The 17,634-nt window shown below is 41.1% G+C and overlaps 1 protein-coding gene and 1 long non-coding RNA gene across 2 annotated transcripts; one reads left to right on the top strand and one right to left on the bottom strand.

Annotated features, from left to right (window-relative positions):
• Window positions 1-9,801: 9,801 nt before the first annotated feature.
• On the top strand, window positions 9,802-12,727 carry LOC142072611 (P2Y purinoceptor 1-like). The gene is made up of 2 exons (XM_075130043.1): window positions 9,802-9,822; window positions 11,747-12,727. The coding sequence occupies exons 1-2, from the start codon at window positions 9,802-9,804 to the stop codon at window positions 12,725-12,727; spliced, it is 1,002 nt and encodes a 333-aa protein (XP_074986144.1).
• A 243-nt stretch (window positions 12,728-12,970) lies between these two features.
• LOC142072338 (uncharacterized) lies at window positions 12,971-15,251 on the bottom strand. Its single transcript, XR_012668732.1, has 2 exons — window positions 14,754-15,251; window positions 12,971-13,636 (listed from the first exon to the last, which is right to left on the bottom strand). It is a non-coding gene; the product is annotated as an uncharacterized LOC142072338 (long non-coding RNA).
• Window positions 15,252-17,634: the final 2,383 nt, after the last annotated feature.

The following is a 17,634-nucleotide window of genomic DNA, read 5'->3' as shown; positions in this document are numbered from 1 at the left end:
AGGGGGAAATACAGGTGGAGGTGCCCTGAATTGTGACAACAGTCCCATACTGCCCCCATTAATGTAAATGGCAAATTTTCAATGGGGGAAAATATCAACACTTTTATTTACCAAATACCCAATACCAAGGGCTGCACTCAGAATATACTTCTTCTGTTTTTACACAGGGTACAAGAGGAGAAACAGTGCTCGAGCTAGTTTTGGCCAATGCACCTGTGTGTGGCTAGTCAACATGCTTCCTTTACGTTCCTCATTTTTCCTATGCAAAAATGGGAAGGGTGTTCTCCATGTATTAGGGTATATTCGGATGTCTGACAGGACGATGGACAAAATGTAATGAACTTATATTAAATATCAGCCACGTTCATATTATACGTAAATTAATTGTAATTCAATTCTAGAAATGTAAGGGTCCCATCAGTAGGTATGTGGGAAAGCAGCTGCTACAGCTACAGTCTGGAAGGTAGCATGCTACCTCATCAGAATCTGCACAGGAAGTACTCAGGAACAGTCAGCGTGGATTCACCAAGGGCAAGTCATGCCTGACTAATCTAATTGCCTTCTATGACGAGATAACTGGCTCTGTGGATGAGGGGAAAGCAGTGGACCTGTTATTCCTTGACTTTAGCAAAGCTTTTGATACGGTCTCTCATAGTATTCTTGCCAGCAAGTTAAAGTATAGGCTGGATGAATGGACTATAAGGTGGATAGAAAGCTGGCTAGATCGTCAGGCTCAATGGATAGTTCAATGGCTCCATGTCTAGTTGGCAGCTGGTATCATGCGGAGTGCCCCAGGGGTCAATCCTGGGGCCGGTTTTGTTCAATATCTTCATTAATGATCTGATTCTGGAGGATGGTGTGGACTGCCCCCTCAGCAAGTCTGCAGATGACACTAAAGGGAGGAGTGGTAGATACGCTGGAGGGTAGGGATAGGATACAGAGGGACCTAGACAAATTAGAGGATTGGGCCAAAAGAATCTGATGAGGTTCAACAAAGACAAGTGCAGAGTCCTGCACTTAGGACGGAAGAATCCCATGCACCGCGACAGACGAGGGACCGAATGGCTAGGCAGCAGTTCTGCAGAAAAGGACCAAGGGGTTACCGTGGACAAGAAGCTGGATATGAGTCAACAGTGTGCCCTTGTTGCCAAGAAGGCTAATGGCATTTTGGGCTGTATAAGTAGGGGCATTGCCAGCAGATCGTGGGAAGTGATCGTTCCCCTCTATTCGACATTGGTGAGGCCTCATCTGGAGTACTATGTCCAGTTTTGGGCCCCACACTACAAGAAGGATATGGAAAAACTAGAAAGTGTCCAGCGGAGGGCAACAAAAATGATTAGGGGACTGGAACACATGACTTATAAGGAGAGGCTGAGGGAACTGGGATTGTTTAATCTGCAGAAGAGAAGAGTGAGGGGGGGATTTGATAGCTGCTGTCAACTACCTGAAAGGGGGTTCCAAAGAGGATGGCTCTAGACTGTTCTCAGTGGTAGCAGTTGACAGAACAAGGAGCAATGGTCAGTGGGGAAGGTTTAGGTTGGATATTAGGAAAAAAAATTTCACTAGGAGGGTGGTGAAGCCCTGGAATGGGTTACCTAGGAAGGTGGTAGAATCTTCTTCCTTTGGAGGTTTTTAAAGTGAGGCTTCATAAAGCCCTGGCTGGGATGATTTAGTTGGGGTTGGTCCGGCTTTGAGCAGGGGGTTGGACTAGATGACCTCCTGAGGTCCCTTCCAACCCTGATATTCTATTATTCTATGATTTCAAATCTGTCTCAAAATGGAGCTCAGCAACACACTGAGAAGATGCACTTGGAAATTGCCTTTTCAAAATTAAAGAGAAGCTGCATCCATAAAGAGAGGAGCTTTTTTGGACCTGACACCCTGGAAGGGTTAGAAGTCAAAGGAGCAACACAAATTTTCAACAATTGAACATCTAGCCCTCTGTTTTTAAGCACAGTCTTGGTGTCTTTAAATGGTGACACTGAAACTTAGGTTTTTGTTCTGGTTTAAAACGGTTAATTACCTACTCTCAATTATGCCCATACATGAAATGCTTTATGAATTGCATTGCAATGGTTCAAGGCTGTATTTTGAGAAACCAGCTAGGAGATCAGTGGGGTATGAAATTTGGCAAGGAGAGCTCTACTTTGAAAGATGCCTAAGAACAGTCCTCTGCCCCAATAACTGAGTCTTCTTTCTTAATGAGAAATGATAGTCTAAAATGTGAATTAAGCTTTCTTTAGCGGTTGGACAAAGCAGTGCTGCAACAGTTAACCAGGAAATAACGCCTTTTTCTCCGAGATTACTAATTGACGTTGATTTGTCATTTTGTAGTCACACAGTCACAGCTGTTGCTTAAGAGTACTGTGCACTAACTGAGCAGCCTAGGTTAGGAAAGGAATAGAAATCTGTATAGCTCTGTTCTTAAATGTGGAAAATCTATGGAGTATATATATGAACATAAACAGCTTATTATTAAACTCAGATGGATTTTTGATATACTTTTTGATTTAAATTGGACCATTGCTGGCTGCAAAATACCAAACTAGAAAGGCCAATAGTCTGATCTGGAATGGATGAAGTGAGCTGTAACTCACAGAAGCTTATGCTCAAATAAATTGGTTAGTCTCTAAGGTGCCACAAGTCCTCCTTTTCTTTTTGCGAATACAGACTAACACGGCTGCTATTCTGAAACCTGATCTGGTATGGTAATTCCTATGTTCCTAGGCACAAGAGCTCCTTGTGGAATGTTCTTTCCACTCACAGGGGCCAGATGCTGATCTGGTACATGGTCAAATCCAGGGGAATCTCATTGATATCCCTGGAGCTACTTCAGATTTACACTGGTGTAACTGAAATCTAACCCAGCCCAGGATCCTTAGGTCTACATTGTAAAAGCTATGAAATCAATAACAGGGTATTTAAAGTAATGGCTGGTTACTTCTAGATGGAAAATAGCTGTGTCGCTAATGAGAACTACTAACGTAACATACTGCAAACCATGCTGAAAATGTACACTTTGCAGGGTCTGATTCTATTATTTACACTGGTGTTAGTGAGGCGTAACTCCAGGGCAGTCACTGGAGTTGCACTGGTGCAAAACTGTTGTGAGAGCAAAACAAACTCCATCCATATTGATCGACGTACAGTCGAGTGCTAATGTTGTACTGGTAACCACACTCCAATCTTTGCCTATGCGCACTCATTCCTGGCCTCCTAAAATACTAGCACTAGATCAAATTCTGAGCTTACTGGTGGAAATCTGAAATAACCTAAGTGAAGTTTAACAGTTACTCTGGTTTTACATCATCCTAACTAAGAGCAGAATCTGTCCCGTTGAATCCCAGCTCCTTGTAGAACGTATTTCCACAGGCCTATGTGACCTTCTCACATAAAAAAGAAAAACCTCTCATATTGCTGAATCCCTCCTATGCGAATATTTCAGCTCCATCAGTTTCAGTCCTGCCAGTCACCTATTTTTAGCCTAGTGAACTCCAATATGCTAACCCTTTCCCAGCCAAGACAGGATTGGCATTTCTCACCTTTACACACAACCTACTTAACATAATAACCTTGGAAGTCTTCACTGGCATCCCATTTCCAACGAGCACAAATGGAGTTCGGCATAGGAAGATGGCATTGAAATATATTGGGGCTGGGACATCATAAATTTCTGCTGACATTATGTGCATTAAGTAGCTGGATCTTTTATAAAAGATTCATGTTTTCCTCCCCCATCTCGGCATACCTGACATGCTTGCCATCAGTGCTATGTCCATCAGCTAAACTGGCCTGCACTCAGCAACAATAAACTTTGGTTCAACAGCCCTTATTCCATTTAGCTCTTATCACATTGGCCTGTGTTGATTTCCCACAACCATTACTTTGTGCAATTTCACAGAGAAAAAATGTTCCGGAAGCATGGACCATATGCTCGCTGACTCTTTGCATATATTTTCAAGAGTAGTTTATGGAAGTGGTATAAAAATACCCCATCAGGAATGTACTAAAATGAAAGAACTGCTCGGAAAGTAGAGAGAAGTCTATGTAGTGTTGCCATATAATCACAATGTAACACTTTGCTATCGAGGTCTCTTGAATAAACATTTCAGTTGACTTTATCCCATTAGCAGAGTATCAGTAAACATTGCAGTGATGTAGACAGTTATTTGTTCCCAGGTATTGCCATGTATTCTAGAAACTCTTTGAGTGAAATCCTAACCCCACATGTAAGAACCTTGGCCCAAAGGGATTCTGGTCTTCTTTTATTTCCACATCACCACTGGAAGCTTAGAGTAGGGGCTTTTGGAGGACCATATGCAGGTAGACTGTAGGAAATACCACCCAGCAGGGCCTGTGTGGGGGGCCTTCACACCCTACTTATTGGCTGATGCTAGTATTTAGACCAGAAAGCCATTATGGGCAGCTGCCTAAGCAACAATGCAGACTGCTCCAGAATCTGTCGCTGTAGACCCTAGACTCTGGCTTCTGACCCTGTTTTGTTCTTGACTCTGCCTGCACCGTGGTGCAGGACCCTGAGTTCTTGGCATTCTGAGCCGACTCAGCCCTGGTACTCACCTCCTGATCACCATTTAGCAGCTGACAGGTGCAAACAGGCTGCCCCAACACCATCAAAGTACAGCTGTGTGAATAACAGATTGTTCAGTTCAATGGCCATACCAAAACGTCTAACTTTAAAAACAAAATTTGTTTCAGATTGAAAAAAACTTATTTCATTTTGGAGATTTTAAAAAAAACCCCTCTTTTAAGCATAAACCTGAAGTATATTTTGACACGAAAAATCTTTTGAACATGTTTTAAATTTTTTTTATTTGAAACAAACATTTTGATTTTTTTTTAAATTGTGGGGGGAGTTAGAGTGGAGGGAGGTTTAAACCAAAACAATCCTGCAAATTCAACACAAATTTGTGTTGACGCTTTCATAGAAAATAACTAATAGTGAGGAAAAGCAGAAACAAAATACAAGAAAATATTTCCTTACACGCCCACAGAATTCACTGGCCTTGAAAGTCACAGTCAAGTATTGTGGCTGGATTTTTAAAAAAGGCTGGATTTTGCCACCAATGACAGCAGTTATATTTTTTGCATGATAAGTTAAATCGCATGCTGTTAGATGCAAGCTGCTAGCATACAGAAGTCAGGAAGGATTTCCTGCTTTTTGGCATAGCACTGCACTGCACAGCTGGTTATGTGCATCAGGAAAGATTTTTGGCTTTCTTTGAAGCCATGTAAGAGAAAGGATGCTAAACTCTGTGCTCTAGTTTGCAAATCCTGTAGACCAGATCAGACCCCTATAGCTCTGCTAGTGAAAGAGTCATCCAGGCAATTTCCACTTCTCTATTGGAAGTAGGCTTCAGGTGTCTCTTTGACACTGTCTTCTTGCCTCCTTCCTAATGGACATTACAGAGGGCTCGCTATTACTGATCCCAGAGAAAGAGCAGTTTCACACAATGTAATTGCTGCATGTAGCTCATTGGAACACCTAGGCACAATGAGGTGAGTGAAAGGCACCATGGCAGCCTTTAATTAAGATACGACATTGATAAAAAACGATGTAGCCATTGTTTGACTTCACTCATGGTTTATTCTTAGAATTGTTCAAGAGACGAAATAACTGAACTTAGCTACATTTATTAGCTAAAAACAAAGCAGTACAATATGAAAAGGAGGTATACGAACCTCCTTATGAAAAGGAGATATACAGGAAGCAATTCTTATCTCACAGCATGGTTTAGCTACACAGAAAGTGTACTTCAGTGATATGCATTTTAGCTAGTAGTCTTTTTTCGTATGATTTTTACAAGTTACAAAACTCTTTACATTTCACTAAAATCCAACGCACCAGTTCTTTAACTTGTTGTTTTGTGTTCTGTGGTTTTCTTATGTAGCTCCAAAAAAAGAGATTTCAAATCAGCTGGGTGTAGAGATACATTCTGAGCTGTGCAAGACACACCTCTCATGTAAACCTCTTGGTTTTCACAGGCTTCCTATTTTCTAATGCCAAAACTGACTTCAGCTTTGCAAATGTTGTGGGATACTTGATGTGGGTGAACAAAGGTGTGGTGAGTGCATCATATGTTCCATTAACATAATTTCCCAACACATCTCTCATGTATATTATATTAATACCATGCACATAATACCTGTTAATGTGGTGTATACTACACTTTCCATGTATGTATTCACTGATTCATATCAGTGGACTGGATTCTCACCATAGGAGAACCACCTGCCATTTACACATGGACACACAGCGATGAAAATGTAGTTATAAAGCAATGGCTGCCCCTTTGTTGTGACATAAAACCAAGGGCCAGATTAGATTAAAATGTATGAAAAACCATGGGAAGACACTTTTTACTTGAAAAGCTTGATGAAGAATCCATTATGGTTATACCAAATTGTCCCATTAAGGGGTGGGATGTTCCCCAACACACATAGGAAAGCCACCCTTAAACCTGATAGATCCCAAAGGACCCACACAGAGACCCTATACCGGCATTGTGTCTCTGGGCCCCATAACACATTCCCCCCTTCTCCTGTACCAATGGGGTTGCACTGTTAGGAAATCCTCTAGCTTCAGCTGCCCAGTGTCCCCTGGCTGGTCATAGGGAATCTGCTGAAAGACACATCCAGCTTGTGGCTGTGCCGGGAACAATGTGCATCACACCCACTTACAATGTGCATCACACACTCCTTACAGTCCCTGACTCTCCCCTCTTCCCCATGTGGAGCCCAGACTTTGCAATACTCTGTCGTCAGCCACTTGATTCACTCTGTCTGCAGTCACTCCTCTGCAGGGTCAATCACTTGGCATGACTATTTATTTTGCTCTTGCTGACATCAACCATTTCACTCATCTTTCACCAGAGGTTAACCAGAGTCTCTGGCCAGCTGTGTTCCCCTGGCAAGCTAGCAGTGCCCTAGACACAGGATAACGTCTTACTTCGGGCCGTAGCTAATACACATGAGCGTTTACTGTTTCCAGCTGAGCGGTCTGTGTGGTAATGTGCAGTTAAATGCTGAGCAGCTGTATTTGAAACAGAATGTTGCTTCCTGTTCCTGAGAGATGTGTGTGAAGTTTTGGAACTGAAGGGGTGGGAAACGTTTTCCCATGGGATTGTGGGATAGAGTGGGCAGACTCTGAGCTATGTCCACACTGCAAAATGTCTGAGCTTTGACCCGTCACAGCGGAACTTGGGCGCTGATCCACCCACCTAGCAGGAACCACGGGGATGAGTCCAGAGGGGTTCCTGGCCCAAGCCACACTCATTTCTGTATGGACAGAAGGGAGGCTTGCGCTTAAACCCGAGTCTGAGCCCAGTCTTAGTGTGATGCATAGACACCCCTTCTCCCCACCCAACGCGGTTGCAGAGCCCAAGCTCCAACCCAAGCCCAAATGTCTATACTGAAGTTTTATAGCTCTGCAGCCTGAACCCCACAAGACTGAAGCAGTTGACACAGGCCAGCCAAGGGAGTTTTATTGCAGTGTAGACATACCGTAGGCGCCCCTTTATGCCAACTGGCAAAGGGTGCACCCAACACACTGTCTTTAGATTATTTAGCCAAACAGTGTCTTGTAAGGTATATAAAAACTGGTGACATGCTGGTTATTAATATTATTGTGTGATGCATGTACAGTTAGCGTGTAAAGAAATATGTATGTGTGCTGGAAGTATGTTCCTAAAATATGTGCAGCCTAAGCATTCCAAGGAAAATGAATAAACAATCATAAGCAAAGGAATGTTGTTTCACCCATTTGCCTTTGTCTCTAATGTAAATTGAGCAAGGTGAGGCCAGAGACAATGGAAATACATTTACATCTAAGGTAAAAAACATGATTAAGACAATCAAAAAAGCAAATTGAGCAGAGGATGAGGAAGACAGCATGGCATCTACCAGCAGGGGAGAGAAACTTTGTCTGGATTTACTTTGTAAAGAATACAGTTCAAAGGTTTACTGGACTATAAAAGGAAGGGGAAAGAACCCGCTTGTTATCCAAAGGGGGCAACACCCTCTGATTCTGTTAGAGTTGGAGCCTCAGGCCTGAAGGACTGGAGACGCTGCAAACTTGATGTAAGTGAGAAAACTTCCTAGGCAAAGATTGCAACTTACTAAAATTGAGTTTTAGTCACTAGACCAGTGGTTCTTAACCTGGGGTGCACACACCCCCTGGGGGTGCGAGATGCCCTTTCTGGGGGTGTGAGACGCCCTTTCTGGGGATGTGAGACATGCCAGATTTTTTAAGAAGGTAAATCATCAAAAACACAAATTAAGCACAGGCACGTAAGTACAACTACTTTGTTTTATCAAACCTACGTATTTATTAATATTATACATTTTTTAACGATTACTGTAATATACAAACAAAAAATATATCTAGGTTTAAAGAACTGACCTACTTCAACAATTTTTTATAAGGGGTGTGAGAACATATTTTGATTTTTGATAAGGGGGTACGAGAACATATTTTGAGACCCAAAGGGGTGCAGGCTGCAGTAAAGGTTAAGAACCACTGCACTAGACGGATTGTTTTGTGTCAGAACCGTACCCGTTTCTTTCCCTCTTGCTTGGTATCACTTAAATCTCTGTTCTTTATTACTAAACTTAAACTTAGCATTACTATAAAACATCTCGGTGCTGTTATATTGAGTTAAAGTGTGAGTCTTCAGTTAAACTGAGAGACTGGAGTGTCCACTGTCTCTTTGGAGGCAGCAGACGTAATCATTTCTGTGAGTGTCCAGTGCGAGGGACTGGACACTGCAGAGAGATGTTTCTGGGGGGACACTGGTTCACTGACTGTTACCTGCAAGGCAAAGACTAGCAAAGTCTCTACAGATTTGCTGGTGAGGTGGACAGGGAGCTGACACACAGTCCAAGCCCCAGCAAAGCATATGCCTTGCTGAGGCAGAGGGGTAACACAGTGACTCACTGTTCTGGCTGTCCTGAGGAAAGAGTCACAGCTGGTGTTATACTTATTGCTGCCGCAGTGATTATATTAGAGAGAGCGAGAGACCTTGTAGGAAATCAAAACAGCAGGAAACCTATTTCTTTGAAATGTAACAGAAGTGCTCAGTGCCAAGGTCATCAGCTAATCATGTGAAGGGAATGACCTTGAAATTAAAAGTCGTTTTGAATTTTATGTTAATGAACTATGAAGGGGAGGGTTATTCAGAAAACACTTGCATTGTGAAGACTGATTATCTGAGCAATGAGGGGAAACTGAGGCAGCGCATCCAAACTGAGGCAGTGGATGGATTTGAAGCCAGACAAGGTAAGTCCCTGCTTCAGGGACCAACAGAATGCTTGTTATCTTATGACCAGGAGGAGTTTTTAAATTAAAACTACAGTCTGGCAGTAAATCATTCTTTTCTTCTACACAAAAAAAGACAGAGGAGCCAACTTATGGATAATGAACAGGAAGAATTGAAGTTGGGCATGCATAGAAAAGGCTGGTTGTGGGGAAGGTGCATTTTTTTGTTTTTGCAACTAGCAGCTGAAAGAAATTAGAAGCAAAGGCAGAATTTGGAACTATACAGAAAATCTGTTTTGACTCACTTTCAGCTTTGGGAAAAAACGCTTCAGTGATTTCCACCCAGTGTAATCAGACACCTGCCTATGTATGGAACACCCTCCCCTCCTCCTGTGTAGATGCAAAGCCATTATATCTGTGATATTATTCACACATCTGTCATGTCAGGGAGCCGGGCAGTTAGCTTAGTAAGTGGGTAATTACAGGAGCAAACAGCTTTACAAAATAGTACAGTATATGGGATGAGGATGGGGAGAACACCTGGCCAGGTAAGTGCTTGCCATGTCTCTCTTTTTTTTTGGGTGGTGATGATGTTCATGATTTCATATAAAGCTTGATGTGTGAGGTTTCCTAACTCTGTGTTTAAATACAATTACTATAGTCCAGGCAGTCATGGGCAATTCTGGAACTTGATAGTTAACTACTGCAAAAGGTATCAACAGTTTATAGTTCTTAGCCCAAGAAATGAAGTAATGAAGCGACACTGTCATCAAAGAAACACTTTCTTTGTTCCTTTTAGAAATACAGATTTTCATAACTCATTTTAGAATCTCTTCCTTGCAGTCCTGATACAGTATGGAAGGTGGTGGTAAAGCAATGAAAATAGAGTACCGTCCACAAAACATATAAGAAATAGGGGTGGGGGGAATTGTTTCATTCTTTAATATTGTACATTTAACACAAGTAGATCATTTCTTATGGTAAGAATTGAGGTTTAGTTTGATTTTTAGAGCCAGATTTTTGCATAATATTATCCATTTCTGTGGGCATTGAATAATTGCTGATTCATTTTGTCCCTGCAATTGTGTGCCCCAAATCAAGGCTTCTCGATGGCTAAGTGAATCAAATATTGAACAAATTATGGCTGGACTGAATATTTGGTACTTAATCCATCTGGCCAGAATGTGATGTCTGTACTCAGGAGGAACAATAATTTACACCAAAGGTACTCCCTTTGAAATCAGTGTGGCTAGTTGTGGATTAACATACTTCTCAATGTGCGTAAGGGTATCACAGTCATTTGTTACTGAGGACAAATTTGAAGACTGTGGCATGAGTCTGGATTGTCCTCTCACCTAGTGTAAATCAGGAGTTACTCCACTGAAATCAGTGATGTTACACTGGAATAAGAGGAGAATAAAGTCACAAATCTTTTTCCAGGAGACTAGGGAAAAGTCCATTCCAGAGGTCCTGGTCCCTCACTAATTTTTCTTGATGTGAGAGAGGATAAAATACAAGTTCAGGATTGCAGATCGCTGGAGTCCCCAGAGATTCTTTGCTAAAAGATATAGTCACAGCAAGGGGAACAAAAGACCATATAGAATGATGCTTGTTGATGAAGCAGAACTTCTAGATCTCAAGTCGTGCTGGTGACTTTAGTGTACAGCAGTGGATGATTACTTTATTAAGTATATTTTCACACCTTTTCTCTTCATTAACTATCTGCTCAGTTTTCTCAGATTTATTTGCTATTCATAGTTGTAATTTCTGTGAGTGCATTTGGTCCATAGCTCCTTTCACATTATGAAGCTCTAGTATATGAAATTCAAGCTTTATCGACTAGTTTCACTTGGCATATAGGTTACACTGCATGTTTTTGGCCCCTGATTGGATGAGCATAACTTCTAGAAACAAGTTTTGGTGCAGATAGTGACATCGACAAACTAAAAATATGTTTACCACAATTATGCTCCAATATTTGCTTAAAATTTGCTATTTCTGGAAACACTCCCACCAGCAGACTAGTTTGCTTGGAAGTTCACAGACAGCAAACAGAACATGGATATGAACACTTGCTAAGTGAATTCACTGAAATGAATACTAATGACTACTTTTCATTTTGGCCCCGTTCTAGCAATGAAGAGTCAGAAGAGCTGATTCTCTTCTAGATTGCACTGTTTTAAATCAGGATTAAGTCCACTGAAGTCAGTGGAGTTACATCAGTGTACATGACAGATGAATCATCCCTGGAGTTACTATTATGGGCCTTGATCTAAAGCCCATAGAAGTCTGTGGGAGTCTCTATTGATTTCAGTGGGCTATGGATCAGAACTATAATGATTTATTTGTCATGACAAGACCAGAGAGCGAAGGCTCAGATATCTCATCTTGGATATGATGGGAGGTGGACAGACTTTATTCAGTTGATAATGTTGAGCTTCAGTGAAACCAGTTTGCTTTTTATTTGGACAGAAAGCAGAGGCAGACTTCTGTGGAAGTGCTGGCACCATTCTAGGCACCATCCAGAGGACTCTCATCCCAGGGACCTTCCTCTTCATCCTGGCTGTGGGACTAACTTTGAACATACCCATCATCTGGATCCTCGTGTTCCGGGTGAAGCGCTGGAACAGGAGCACTATTTTCCTTTGTAACTTAGTTTTGGCTGACATCACTTGGATCTTAACCCTCCCCTTTCTGATCTCCTACCATCTGAATCAGCTGCATTGGATCTTTGGAGATGCTCTTTGTAAGATTACCAGGATAATTTACCATGTTTGCTATTACTGTAGCATATACTTTGTCACTTGTCTGAGCGTGGATCGCTATTTGGCTATCGTGCATCCGCTAAAGTCTCTGTGGTTGTTGAATAAACAACAGTCACTACTGATTTGCCTATCCATATGGGCAGTAACTAGCTTGGCCAGTGTGCCAATCCCCTACGTTGCCAGCACCCAGATATGCCCAGACAACAAAACTATTTGCTCTCTTTATGTATTTTCCAGCTCCACCTATATAACGCTTCCCCTTTCCATGTGCTGCACGGTTGTTGGCTGCTTGCTGCCTTTTGTTGCTATTTGTTACTGTTATTGCAGCAGCGTCAGGACACTGCAAAAGACTGGCCTTCATCACTTTCAGAAAAGGGATAAGCTCACCAAGCTCATGTACTCTGTTCTGATCATTTTTGCACTCCTTTATTTCCCTTACCACCTGTCAAGAAACACCTGCATCTTCTTAAGAGCATTGTGGCCCAATGCCAGTAGGTCCATTGAGCATGCAGACACCGTGTTCTTTGTAGAGGTAGCAGTGTGTAGCCTTAATACTTGCATTAACCCTCTCTTCTGTTTCCTGTCAGGAGGCGATTTTCGAGACCAGGTTTGCAAAATAGCCTCCTCTTATTGTCACACCAGAACCTGGAGGAGTCAACAGCAAAGGACATCTGTGTACCCAGTATAACTCCATTCCCTCACAAAACTAATTTTGTCAAGCTGAAAATTATGGGCAAAATTTTAGCCCCATTCAAGTCAACGGCAAAACCCCATTGACTTCAGTTGTCAGGAGTTCACTGTTTATATAGTACCTTGGAGATGCTTTTATCTCTCAGGTTTGTAAGAACAATTAACTGGGGAAATTTAATTCTGGAGATGTGGGAGATGGTTATAAGCAATAAAATTATTCAGGAAGTCCTAGAGTCTAAAATTTGTGTGAATCCTGGTTCCATTTTATTCAAAACACCAAAAATTAAGGAGGTAGTGAGTAGAGCTGGAAAATGAAGTTAATGTCACAAAAAGTATTACTTTTCAAAGGGTTCAAAATGGATCTTTTTTTGGTCAAAATTGATCATGGAATTTTATAAACAAAATTTGTAGCAAATGTGTCATTGAAAATGTTAACAAAATGCGTACTGGTATTTTTCATTTACTAGATCCCCCATTCCAATGAACAAATATGTTTGTTTATTGAGTCTTGTTTTCAATTTTGATAAAATTTCAATAAACTTTTCAATACTTTGATTTTTTTCAAAAATAATTTTAAAATGTAGTTTTTAAATTAAAACAAAATTGTATGATAATTTTTCATAAATTTTGTTTTGAGAAAAGCTCATCTTGCTACAAAAACTTTTCACTCACAAAAATAAAATACCTTGGGTACAAGAAAATGTCTGCGTCTGGCAATGATTTCAAAGGTTAAGGGGGACAGATGCGTGCATTATTTTTGCTCATCTTAAAAAGTAGAGAGTGCCTTTTCTTCTTTCTGGGGCTTCTTGATCCTCCACCAATTCTACCTCATGAGGAATCTACAATTTCTTCATTTTGGTTGCATTGCAGCTATCTGGATTTACTCCTTGTACAGATTCTCCCTGGCCTACAGAAAAAAATCAGTGTATTGTGATAAGGCTGCAATACCTTTTGAAGCTTATTCATACCAAACATATTGTGATGCATAACCATCATAGGCCATCTCATTTCTCTAAAAGAACACATACTGAAACTGGGAGATACCAGGTGCTTGGATGCAATCAGTAACCGAAAAGCTTGGTTACACTATCTTTCCTCCTCATCCACAGAGACCAGAATGGGCTTGTTTCTAATCTTCTTTACACTGACATAAATCAAAGGAATTACACCTGAATGAAACTTTTGCAAGTGAGATCAAAATCAGGTCCAGGTGTTTCGCAATCCTTATCAGCCGCTTGTTAATCATTTTCATTTTAAAATGTTTATTAGTTGCTTTACATTTTTCCGTAACTCTTCATGAAACAGCAAAGGATTCATTAAGAAGAGGTCTTGGAGGAGAGGGTGAAAGAGGCTAAAATCTTAGATGATGGAATCCTTAACTAAATGGAACACATTCATTAAGAATGAATAAAGCCTCATTTTCAGAAGCACTGAACACCCAGAGCTCCCACTGATTTCAGTGGGAGCTCAGCACTTCTGAAAAATCAGGCCACAAAACTAGCTGGAGACAACTTCTGCTTATAGAGTGGCATTCACTCACATGCAGGGTGCCCATACCTTGCCTTTTGCATCACTTTGCTCCTTTACAGGGAAGTGGAGTATGGATAGAATGGCCATTTATGGGCTTCTATCCCAATATGTGCCAAGGAGGGGTTTCATGTTGGCATTCAGATAGCTTACTGGGAGCAGACAGGGAACGAGATAGTGGATCAGCACTTATGAGGATCTAGAACCCATGCCTAAGGGCTAGCGAGAATCTGCTTTCAGCCCCACAGACTGTCCATAGGTTGAGAAAGGATTTCCAGCCCTTGCATCCCTGAGGAATTCCCTGCATAAGCACCAATGCTTTCTAAGAAGATTCCATTACATTTAAGGTAGTACTTAGCTTCCTGTAGTTGAGTCCCAACAGAGAAATTTGCAGACTTTCTTATAATTCCTTCCCTTCAGTGCCCCACCAAATCCTACTATTTTTCTCTCACTTGACACACACTCCCATTACCATTCAGGATTTATGACTTACTCACCATGCTTCTAGTCAAGGAGGACTGATGGGGGCTCTCTGTTAATACCGCTTCTTAACTGCCCGGAGGTGGGGTGGCTTTTGAATAACAGGCAATTGATTTATTAAGCTTTTTGGAAAAGAACAGTCAAGGCACAGTGTATATGTGAAGTTAAGATGCCCATGCAGACTGAGACAGACTGCAGTGCTTGATACCTTAGGTGTAATGCTAACCAGATGTGAAGGTACTTCTGGATGATTTATGATGCATACTGATGATGAGGCATGCACCATTCAGAGGGTGATTAATATTCTTGCCATAAATCATATAAAGCAGGCATCGTGCAATGAAAATCTGTTGAAGCAAAGAAACCAACTCAGTTTAGAGGGTGACATAATATTAGACTGGCTGGACTCATGGATTCAATAGAGATCTTTAGCAAGATAAATTGTCTCCAGGGAATGCTGTTTCCATGAACTACAGGTGCCTCCCAGTAGAAGAGAGTGTGAAGGTGAACACAACCATGCAAACAGAAAGGATTTTTAGAAAGTATTTGCATCCCAGAAATTCAGTCTAGGAGTTTGTGGCTAATGAAGAACTTTCAAATTAGCACTAATAAGAAGTCAAAACTCTATTATTGGCCTGATTCAAAATTCACTGAAGTCAATGGGAGCCTTTGCAATTAATTCAATGGGCTCTGGATTGGGCCCTTAAAGGAGCCGATAGCCAAATGCCATGAATATCTGACAACATGCTCAGTGTGAAAGAAACGGGTGGTCTCCAATTCTTAGTACACAAGTGCTGTGTCACAATTGGCTCTAATTGATACCAATATTGGGAGGCTGAATCTTCATCAGAAACACTGAAGGAGCATGAAGACTGGGCTAGTGTCTAAATCTGAGAGGTGGTGGACATTGTGTTGGGCATATTGCATTGCCCCTGCCCATGCTGTCCATGTTGTGGTGGATAAATGCAGGCAGACAGATGATCCTTTTTCCAGGTCAGGCAGATAAATGCAGGCAGACTCCATTTTCCAGGTCTGTTCATCTGACACCTTCTGAGAAAGGGCTCACAAGCAAGTATGAAAAGTCAACTTGCTGTGCCTAAGTCAAGAAACTAAACTGTACAATTAAAATGGAGAAAGACTCTGACACTCTTACTCATGTGGTTCAGTGCTCTTAACTTTGGACGTAGCCCCTTGATTTTAATGGAACTACTTACAGAGTACGGTACTGGTACGGTCACAGTGAGTAAAAGCTAGCCCATGGTTCAGAATGAGTGAAACTGTTGAGAGAGAACAAGAAACTAAATAGCGAAGTTTAAGAAGTTATATACTGCAAGAATTAATTATTTATCCAACGAACTCTTCTCCCTCCCTTTGGTGTGATCTCAGTACCTGTGGCAAGCAGCTATAACACGGCATTTTCAGGGCTCAAACGCTGTTCTTTCCTGCCTGTTTATACAGGACTCATGTTTGACCCCTGCTTTCCTGTAGTTTAATGGATGTTTTTCATGATTAAGACATGCTTAATGTTTTGGAAATGGCCCTTCTATATTCCTGAGCAGGACTTTAGAACACCCTAAGTGAGACAGTCACTGAAGTACCTATGACAGGTTTAGGACCAGAGCATAAGGAGACAGGACCTTTGAGATGTTTAGCTAGGAAAGGGTAGAGTACTACCCAGCAAAACACTCTGTGCTTAGTAAAGCTGCTAGATTTTTATATTGAATCAAATCCTCAAATCCCAATTTGATTTTTTTACTAAGGACTTTTTTACAGTCCTTACGGAGGCAAACTCTCCATTGGCTTCAGTAAGAGTGTTGCCCAAGTAAAAACTTCAGGGCTTGTTTTCTTATTATCAATCACTGTTATTTCTTAATCATATATATACTGTAGAGGAAATTTGCACGGCATTTTACACACACACAGAGTAAGATGTGTTCCTTGTCAAGTGATTAAAAAAATTAATCACGATTAATCGTGATAAATCACACCATTAAACAATGATAGAATACCATTTATTTAAATATTTTTGGATGTTTTCTACATTTTCAAATATATTGATTTCAATTACAACACAGAATACAAAATGTACAGTGCTCACTTTATATTTATTTTTGATTACAAGTATTTGCACTGTAAAAAAACAAAAGAAATAGTATTTTTCAATTCACCTAATACAAGTACTGTAGTGCAATCTCCTTATCTTGAAAGTTGAACTTAAAAATGTAGAATTATGTACCAAAAAATGCCCCCAGCATTCAAAAAATAAATAATGCAAAATTTTAGAGCCTGCAAGTCCACTCAGTCCTACTTCTTGTTCAACCAATCACTCAGACAAACAAGTTTGTTTACATTTGCATGAGATAATGCTCATGGTTTACAGTGTTACCTTAAAGTGAGAACAGGCATTCTCATGGCACTGTTGTAGCCAGCATTGCAAGATATTTATGTGCCAGATGCACTAAAGATTGATATGTCCCTTCATGCTTCAACCACCATTCCATGGGACATGTGTCCATGCTGACGATGGGTGCTGCTTAATAACAATCCAAAGCAGTGCGGAGCGATGTATGTTCATTTTCATTATCTGAGTCAGATGCCACCAGCAGAAGATTGATTTTCTTTGTTGGTGGTTTGGGTTCTGTAGTTTCCACATTGGAGTGTTGCTCTTTTAAGACTTCTGAAAGCATGCTCCACACCTCGTCCCTCTCAGATTTTGGAAGGCACTTCAGATTCTGAAACCTTGGGTCGAGTGCTGTAGCTACCTTTAGAAATCTCACATTGGTACCTTCTTTGAGTTTTGTCAGATCTGCAGGGAAAGTGTTCTTAAAATGAACAACACGTGCTGGGTCATCATCTGAGACTGCTATAACATGAAATATATGGCAGAAGGCGAGTAAA

The sequence above is a fragment of the Caretta caretta genome, chromosome 6 (assembly GCF_965140235.1).
Source record: "Caretta caretta isolate rCarCar2 chromosome 6, rCarCar1.hap1, whole genome shotgun sequence".
Classification (NCBI taxonomy): domain Eukaryota; kingdom Metazoa; phylum Chordata; order Testudines; family Cheloniidae; genus Caretta; species Caretta caretta.
The sequence above is the reverse complement of the archived record's forward strand: the minus strand, read 5'-3'. Positions and strand labels throughout refer to the sequence as shown.

Coding starts and splice junctions, on each gene's coding strand:
- LOC142072611 (XM_075130043.1), top strand. CDS start 9,802: ATGGGGAGAACACCTGGCCAG. Junction 9,823..11,746: donor TGGGGAGAACACCTGGCCAG/GTAAGTGCTTGC, acceptor TTATTTGGACAG/AAAGCAGAGGCAGACTTCTG.